At 30.8% G+C, this 9,906-nt stretch overlaps 1 protein-coding gene across 1 annotated transcript in view; it reads right to left on the bottom strand.

The window, feature by feature from the left end:
* Positions 1–6: 6 nt before the first annotated feature.
* Positions 7–9,906, bottom strand: part of LOC106474853 (protein RUFY3-like) — a 24,513-nt gene continuing 14,613 nt past the window's right edge. Inside the window, exons 8-11 of the mRNA XM_022403141.1 lie at positions 9,558–9,729; positions 8,882–8,998; positions 6,111–6,278; positions 7–4,061 (exon numbers count right to left, since the gene is read on the bottom strand). Coding sequence (XP_022258849.1) covers positions 3,933–4,061; positions 6,111–6,278; positions 8,882–8,998; positions 9,558–9,729 — 586 coding nt within the window. The 3' untranslated portion in view covers positions 7–3,932. The remainder of the gene's footprint in view (positions 4,062–6,110; positions 6,279–8,881; positions 8,999–9,557; positions 9,730–9,906) is intronic.

Below are 9,906 nucleotides of genomic sequence, written 5' to 3'. Positions count from 1 at the left end.
TTTGAAGAACACATTAATCGCACTAATCGAGGGATTCCTGTACATAAATAAAGATATATCAAAACTGGTAGTGCTTTGAATACACATACGTGTATGTACGTCTGCATGTATATCTCTTATGTATCTTAATGTCTGTGATCATTATTTGTATTTTAATTTGGGTATATTTTGGAGTTAAACATGAAAAAAGCGTCTATAGCATCCTGTAAAAACAAAGAACAAATTTTGATTCACTTTTTATTTAGCAGCATCATGATGTAAAGGTAAAAATTAGTTACAACACTAGCGTGTGAATATTCCCGAGATACTTTCACAATCAAATCTTTCTCGAACCAATAAAAATATTATACCCAGATCTTACTTCAACTCCTTTAAAATATATAATGTTACACACAGATATTTCCATCACAGACTTATGACTACAACTAACAACTATATAGTTTTACAAAACATAAAGATTGATTTTAAGTTGGTTTAAAAAATTCTTCTTGTGCTTTGTTACGAAATTGTTCACTTGCTGTTTGTTCTGCAGCTTAATATAAAACATATTTGTTTATTTGTTGTAGGGCACGATGGGGTGTTCACCTGAGGGAATTAAACCCAAGATTATAGCATTGTGTGTAAACTTACCACTGTTCCACTGGGGGAGGGAAAGAAATCAACTCCAGTTAAAGTTTTTAACTGAACAAAATATAACAATACAATTTCCCAAATTTAAGTTCAAGACTAATCGGAGCTTCCTGATTTCACAAAGTGTAGCTAGCTTGAAAATAACCTATATATATGTATATTAACCAGGCACTAAAGGGTATATCTACTAAGGTTTAAATAAAAATTAGTTTTAAATTTGTGGGATTAGAAAATTCATAAGAAATGCATTTAATGCAAGAAAACTGTAAATGAAGATAATTTCAATTACAAATTTTTTGTATTTATTACTGTTACTTTTTTAACTTTTTCAAGCAGCATAAGCAATAAAATGGAATCCATAACAACAACAAACAAACAGTAAAACAAATTACCTTTATGTCCTACAAATCAAGAAAGTCCATCTAAGTATTTTATTTTTTAAAGAAATGTACAATGTTTTTTTTTTGCCAGTAAAAGTATTTCAGGCGAGTAGTTTTATGTATTGGTTCAAATAATTATAATATTTTTGTTATTATCTCAGAAATAAAAGAATTGATGTATCTAAACAAGTGAGCCTTTGTAACGTAAGTGTGATCTACTTCTAAAGATGTGGATAAGAAACTTGTAGTGTAATTCTTTCCTTTAGAAGAAAACCAAAATTCAACCGATTCAAGCGAAACTCAAGGCCTGAAAATTGACCATGTCTAGACTTTCTTGAGTTGAGTTATTTTCTAATTATATCTATAGATTTTCAAAGAGGAACGAATACAGTTGAATTCAATCTATCGTAATCTTAAAGGCTTAGGTTTCTTGGCATATTGATATATATAACATCAAATCAGTTTGTTACATCAGATTGTCTTCATTATTTGTAATTATTTTAGTTCTGACACACAGTTCTTGATAGTGATGAAATATTACACTTTTTTAATATCCCACAGACTTTAGTCACTTCACATAAAATAACGCGTTTATGAATGTAATAAAACATTGCCCGGTGACATCAACATCTGATATGATGATAGTTCTGTATCTTCCATTTAGAGAGTACGTGACTGGCTCACATGAAATGCTCTATTAATTACAAAACACCTTTTGGATCAAACTTATTAACTGTTGTTCAAGTTGATTATTGGATAGATATATAGATACTATGCAATGAAATGTTTTATTTTTTAAGTAAAGAAAATATGAGAGTATAGAAAAAAAAAACTAAAGTAAATACATTTTGTTGTTGTCAAGATTTGAATTTTGTTTTATAGATTTCAAGAAAAATCTCATCCCTTTAAAGCTCTATTAACTAATACGTTATATTATTGCAAGCTGTAAGAGCCAAAAAATAGACATTAATCCAGTGCACACACACACAATAAAATCAACAGTAAGAAAATTAAATTTTAAAACATCATGACAAAAACCAAATTCTGCATCAAAATTTTCTAGATTAGTGATGTACTAGTGTAGAGAAGAGAAGCCTTACTTGTAACAGGGGATGCTGAAGTAATAAACAACATTGAAATAATGACCAAAAAAGGGGTTGTTACTGTATATTTTGTGAAATGTAACGTCACAGAAGCAGTAACCAAATGTATAGAAACAAAATACGAGAAAGATGCTTTCCTGCATCACAAAATAGGCTACACAGTAATTATTTACACCTTCCTTTCTACGTCTCTGTAAAACCAATAACTATATAGATTTTTTAAAATAGCTAGTGCTCTTAACTTGACTTCGATCTGCGTGTAGTGATATTTATAAACTACATAACATACAAAATCAGATCTAATTTAATGACACAATTTCCAAATAATCAGTTTTGAGAAACAATTAGATGCAGTAATAAATAAAAAAAAAGGAGGTAGTTCTGTAACTACGGAGAATGGATCTAGTTCTGTAACTACGGAGAATGGATCTAGTTTTGTAATTACGGAATGCATTCGGTTTCTTCTGTCTGTAAAAAAATTCAAGCTTTTAATACTTTAGCTAACTTTTTCAATGTCAGAATTTATTGTTACAAAATAAAAGTAGTATTTTTACTCAAAGTTTTTAAGTGTAAAATACAGGCATCTGATTGGAAGAGAGAGAACTGGTAAAAAAAGGTACCAGCAACTCAATCTTGGCATAGGATTTATAGACCCCCATCGCCCTGATGGACCATCTGTCCGATATCGGCCATTTATAATTATGCTTATTTAAGATTATGATTTCTACATAGCTTGTTTGTATCAATTTCTTTGTTTATACTTCAATCCAAGCCCATACCTCCAGTCCACATGAGGGGTGAAGGAGGATTGCTTAATCTTCGAGCACCCCCGATTATTAACTATTTCTTCTGAAATAATCAAGTTCAAATCAAAATAACTGCCATACGTAGGGATCAACAGAGGATTAAAGTTATTGGCAATAAAGAAAGTTGCAACACCGACAACAGCTGTTGTAAATTAATTTTGGCCTCGCCAAAACTTTTTCAAGAACAATAATATGAACAGCTTTAGTATCCATAAGAAAATTTCTAGTATACAAGGTGTTTTAATTATTCCAAAAAAAGTACAATGTTGTTTCTTTTATTTGAAGTGATAGTGATATCAAGTTTGAATACCAAAAACTTTGGAGTTTGACCTCAATAAATATTACTTGCAAGACAGGGAGTGAGAATGATCAAGAAAATCAGAGAACTGTCTCGTAACTAGGAAGAATATTCATTACAAACACTTAATAACTATCCTATACCATAAAATCCAGACGAAGATGTAAAAATCAGTTATGATATCACATACCATTTAAAATATTAAACACTCAAATGTGTTGGTCCACTGTACATGTAGACAGATATTTAATGTTTTATATTAACTGTTATTGTACACTGTATTTTAAGACTGATTTTTTTAACACAAAAATAATAAATAAAAAGGCTGATAATTCCAGATTTATTCTATCAAAGGCAAATGTTTATTATTAAACTTATAAGCTCAAGATTTGATTAAAAACCAAAAAAATTAAAATTTTATTATTGTTTTAATCAGAAAAAAAAAAGTATGAAAAATTATCGTAGGTGTTTGAAAAATAAGGCTTAGCCTGGTAAAGTGAGCTGATAAAATTATAGCCACTGAAAGAGCAGATCAACAAGCACATGATTCAAGGCAGTTATTAACAATCTAAAGTCTGTAACTATTATGCCATTAAGGGTTGGATAATACAAAGCAAGGAAACATTAGCAGGACAGGTTAATATGGTCAGGTTATACTGTCGTCACAACAATGGCAAATATGTACAATCAGTAACCAGAGAGACAGTGTGAAAGGTTAGTAATCATGTACACTAGAAGATCCATACTTAGCTTCCAACTGTTGGAAATTACATGTCATCTCCGAGACTTTCTGTTGGAGGTCGCTAATTTGGTCTGCTTTCTCCTTTATTACATTTTCATATTCCTGATAGATACATAAAAAAAATATCATAATAAGTATAAATACTTTTCACACCAGTGTATGTGCGACTACTTACACATATGATTAAGTTTGAACGATATAGGTAACAGCTATTGTTATGTCCATTATGGCTTTCAATAGGAAAAAAACAGCACTCAAGCAACTGTGAAACTTGTATAATCACTGGAGAAAATAAGCTTCATTAAAGTTCTGTAAATCAACGTACCACAACAATTTAGTTTTAATTTCATCAGTATCGGTGTTCTTTCTTCAAGTCTGTACGATCTGATATTGTACGATACTGGTGTTTAAATACCTGGAAGTCCATAATCACCTGGAATATCTGTAAGAGGTGGTCTAGAAACGTGAACTTTGATGTGATGTAAATGAATACGTACAACTATGTCTCATTACTTTCTCTGCTTGAGGGGATAAAGCTGAATTTGTGTCAAAACCCACTGTTTTTGGGTGAAGTAATGTCAGTGTTTTATACCAACAGTGTGATGGTGTACAGTGTTGTTGTCATTTTAATATCCTGAAGTTTAGAGCTATTGCGGTGAATAAGAATATTTTATTTATACTTAAAGACAAAGTCAGCTTGTGGTAACTGGTACCTTTTTGATGTTGGCATTACTTAAACACAAAATCAGCTTGTGGTAACTGGTACCTTTTTGATGTTGGCATTACTTAAACACAAAATCAGCTTGTGGTAACTGGTACCTTTTTGATGTTGGCATTATTTTTTTTTTATTTTACTTATTTCAAATGTATTTAAAGTTGGCTGTTTTGATGGCCAACTTTAAATATAAAAGTTCGCACAGGACCAAACCGAACATCCCAAAACACTAATGAAAACCTTTTTCTTGATAACAGATTGTTCATTCCCATGATACCAAATGTTTCTTAAATACAATAAGTTGATAGCGGTTGTTGACGGTGTCTCACGACAAACATATTAATAAAAAACACAATTACGCATTTCAACCATTTCCTAAACATTGTTACTTTCCTGAAATCTTTTCAGCTGTGAGGTTGAAATTGTTAATCTAGTCATCTGCATGACATACAACATTTGTTTTATGCAAGATTTATAATTTATACATTACATCTTGGTATGTAAAGTGAATTGGACATGTGACATGTAAATGCACTGAATCCGAATGTATAAATTAAACCTAATAACTGACACTTTGAGGGATTATGTCTTTTATAATCGGTTAATGGTAGGAGTTTGGGGGCAGTACTTTCATCATCAGCAGGTGGTACCTCCCTAAACTGGACATTTGTAATGTTATTTTGCATAGTGTTGCTGTGTCTAAAGTCTAGTCTTTTATTGATGTTGCTATAATTAAATTTAGAATTCAAGATAAAACAGAGTTCTGTAAATTGTCGGTAACATCAATTCATCGTCAACTGTTTAGTTTGTGTAATTGCCATAAAATCTGAGCTAGTCACAGCTACAAATGATAACCAGTGTTGATCATTCGTGGGATGGCAGAAGCTATTGGAGGTTTATCACAATATAATGAAAAGATGAGAACTGTAACTTAAAGAAACAGCTTTCATTAAATTATGATGAGAAAAAAAATCAGATAATATTAGCTTACTTACTCTTGCTATATTCATAATGATTAGTTTTACTGTGTAGCATCTCAAAGTCATCCACTTAAAATAGCTGGATGTTATTACAGTTTCAATTTGAATCATCAATTAGTAATAACTTGCATGTTATCATCTGATAAAAATTGATAGTTCAACTGTGATTTTCTATAAAAGCCTTAAAAGAAATGAGCAGTCAAACTAATTCAAAAGTTTAAATGTTTTCTACCATTGTTTAAAAATGATTTGATCCAAAGTTTCAAGATATTAACACTAAAACAAATATTTCATGTGAATAACTATTCAATACAAATCCAACAGGTGTTTTTAGACAACCTTAGAAATTAAGAATATGAAAAACTGATGAGATCTAGAAGCGAGTGCTAACAGACAATACTGGGACTCGATTGCTCGTTTTTTTCAGATAAAAACAAATCCGTAGATTTTGTTTACCTGTAATCTGTTATACATCTGCATATTGATCATCTTGATGTCATCAACCTGACGTTGTAGAGAGCTTATGGTTTCATTTTTTTCATGAACATCTTTTTCTAGCAGTTTTAAAGCCATTTCTGTTTCCGTCTTCAACGATATCTGTGTCTGTAGATCTTGTTCCACCTCCTAAAGACACCAAAAAGAGGTTTCAAAATTATCAGATTGTTAAATTTGCAAGTAGAATGGATTTCAGACAGGTACTTGTCTCTGAAATACAAAAATAGTTTCATGGTTGAGTTTCTCTCATGCTGTCAAAAACCATGAGAGTCAATGTCCTTGACACAATGCATAAAATACATCAAATTACCTACAACTTTCCACTCTCTCTCATCTTCTAGATGAATTATTGCAACTGCACAATGAAGACACATACAAGCTCTGTTTTTACACCAAAATCCAGGTTTTGTAGTTGTATTTGTGATGGGATCCAAGTATCTTCCATTTGAGGTTAAGTAAGTGGGAATGAACTTCAGAAGCATCTATTTGAAATGCATTTTAATTCTAAAAGTGTAAAATTCAAAACAGATATACTACCCCTGAAATATATATATAATATATATATATATTATTTTTATTTATATTGACCTTTCAGCCATGCCTAGTTAACAATACAAAGTTACATTGATGTGGTGCACGTGCACTCGTTACTGTATCCAATAATATAAAACTGACCTTTAATCTCTACAAAATGACCTGTCTTGGCTGTGTTTCAGTGAATTAGTATTTTGTAAAATAGTCACATTTCAATTATTATACATTATATATGCATATAGATTATTACTATTTACAAATAAGTTCTTAAACTTATTTTTCTTAACATGTAGAACAGTAAATAAAGAAGTAAATCAAACAATTATCTCTTCTAGTTCCGACCTTTGTACTCAGTTGCACATAGAGGATGTGAAACAAAATACCTTTCTTAGGTTTCATATATACATTTGAATAACCAAAATATTATAATTACTATACTGATACCATAGAATTCAACTATAATTTTACAAATTTAGTAATTAGGCTGTATTTGGGTCTTAAAAAAATATGAAATTTAGAGCAGACTAAAGACTCATTTTACCAGCTTGAAGATTTGTATCAAATAAACGAGATGACAATCTGATTTGATTGGTTATTCACATGTTATAGACAGAAGAAAGTGTAAATAAGGGAGCATTTACAAAATGGAAAGAGGTGAACTAGGCCACTGTGTTTGATTCAGTACGAGTGATATCTCAGCAAATAGAAAAGATAGCAGGTTCTTATTTTATATTTTAGCTTGTTAGTATCCGTAATTTGAGTTCCTAATTCATACAAAAGTACAGACTTTGTATTTTGACATCTCAAACATCTAATTTGAACCAATGCTGCATTCAACATACCATGTAACACAAAAATCATAATTAAGTGTGTTATTTTTACATTTAATTTTAAGTTAAGAAATTAAATGATGTATAATATTAAAATTAGAATTATAATCTACAGTTTGATACCAAAGTTATTGACTGCAAGTGAACAAACACAATGACATGGCCTTTGACACTTGACCCACCTGGAAAGGGTTAAAAGAGCATGAAAAAAAAAACCCTTCCCAAGTCCATGAGCAGATAAAGAAAAATAAACGCAGTTTTTCTGAACAGAATGTCATGGTACTAAAACATGAACCCTATATTAACACAAGAAAAATTAGAAGCTTTTTTAATAAAATCAAACAATCTCAGAATTAATAAATACCCAGCTACATCTCTGTACGCCTGTGATCGTTTTTTACCCACACATTCCTAATCTTTTGGAAATATTTCACATAACGTATTCCACATTTTTTATATCTATTCAATTTGTTTATTTCTGTTCAGCCATAAATAAATAAATCTGTCAATTCATGCAGATTGATATGCACATACAGAATTAACCACTATTAATGCTAAACTTTAAACACGTTGTTAGACTGTTGATTTAAATACTTAAACCTTCTTTACTTATGTCTGTGAGAATGATTTTTTTTCTTTCTAAAAACAAATCTTCCTAACTGTAAAAACTGTAACTTGTAATAAAACAGTACGTCATTAGTACTATAAACTCAAAACGAAACTATTAAATATCAATTTTGTTCAGAAGTTATGAGGAAAGAGTGGTTGTTATGACAACTGAGTGTACATACGATTGTGAAATCTACTAGGAACTGACAATGCAGCCCCTGCATGCCGAAAGCAAACTGCACGAGAAAGACTCCTAATGATGTTTTAGAAGTTCTGATATTGTTGGAAAAACTTACATTAGAATTAATACTGGGTTTCAGAATCAACATAGCAAGCTTAAAGGCATTAGTTAAAAAAAATATCTAAATCATGGCCAGAAATCAGAGTTTGGATACGTTCTCTAGACGTAAATGCAACAAGTCAGGTGGAGTGGAGAACTATGGGTATGTTGATGCACGGTCTGCCATTGTGTCAAGAACATTCAGAATTTTAATGATCTTTGTTGACATTATCTTTCCCCCTAATAAATCCCTCTTCAATGTGATCAGTAGTTACAACTTGATTAGAGCGCATACTTCAGTAACTAAATAATGGGAAATGATACACGTATCATTAAAATAAGAAAAACATATACATCTTAGATGTATTTTTTTACATCTCACGCATCCTGTTCTTTACATATACAACTGATAAATTGTCATTACTTTACACATGGAGGAAACTGGTAACCACAAAAATATTTCCAAATATTTGAATTACCTGTCTTGTATTGCTTTCTTCTTGTAGCTTCTTCTTCAAGTCGTTATACAGAATTTCAAATTCAGCTCTAGTATTCTGACACGTTTCTCTCTCCATCATCATATCTTCTTCCGATTCCTATACAAACCACAAAAACTGTATCATATTTGAACGCTAAAAATAATGAAGCAATTTTACATGTAACTACAAAATTTCTACTAATGTAAACTGTTATAAGTTAATACTTATATTATTATTAAATCCCCTTTTAACAAGATATTAAAAATAGAGAAATTTTATAATATAAACTAAAAATACTAATAAAACCCACTAAGATGGTGAGAAAATAGGTTAAATATATTAAATACCGAGATATTCTATACTTATTCAGTAGTTAAACTGTACAAAACAGAGAGCCAGATCCAGGATTTTTGTTGGGGATGGGATGTTTTCCACCAAGTTGTGAAAACATTCGAAAAAAATTAGTGTTTTTTTTTTTATTAGGTATAAAGGTACCTTTACTTGGTGTCCATCGGACCCCTGAACTAATATATATTAAATTAGGGCTTCTTTTATTATCTATTCATCAACAACAACAAAAAAACTATGTATACTTAGTTAAAGAACAAATTAATTTGAGATAATTTTAAAATACAAAAAATAATTCAACAAAGAAAGTTTTAACTTTTTTTTTTACCACAATTCTTCTCTGATGTTTATCATAAAGGTCTCTGTGAATTTGATGAAGTCTAGAGTTTTCTTCTTGAAGCATCAGCCCCTGGTTCTTAGCAATAGCCAAATCTTCTTTCATCAGTGTGTTAGCTGTCTGAAGTTGCTCCACTTTCTGTTGAAGATTGGTGACTGTGGCACTGGAAGAAACATTATATTCTCAGTCACTAATACGTCACGTTGTGGGTTCAGCGACGTTTATTATATTCTCAGTCACTAATACTTCGCGTTGTGGGTTCAGCGACGTTTATTATATTCTCAGTCACTAATACTTCGCGTTGTGGGTTCAGCGACGTTTATTATATTCTCAGTCACTA

The sequence above is a fragment of the Limulus polyphemus genome, unplaced genomic scaffold (assembly GCF_000517525.1).
Source record: "Limulus polyphemus unplaced genomic scaffold, Limulus_polyphemus-2.1.2 Scaffold7771, whole genome shotgun sequence".
NCBI lineage: Eukaryota > Metazoa > Arthropoda > Merostomata > Xiphosura > Limulidae > Limulus > Limulus polyphemus.
Note: the sequence above shows the minus strand (reverse complement) of the source record. Positions and strands in the feature narration are given on the sequence as shown.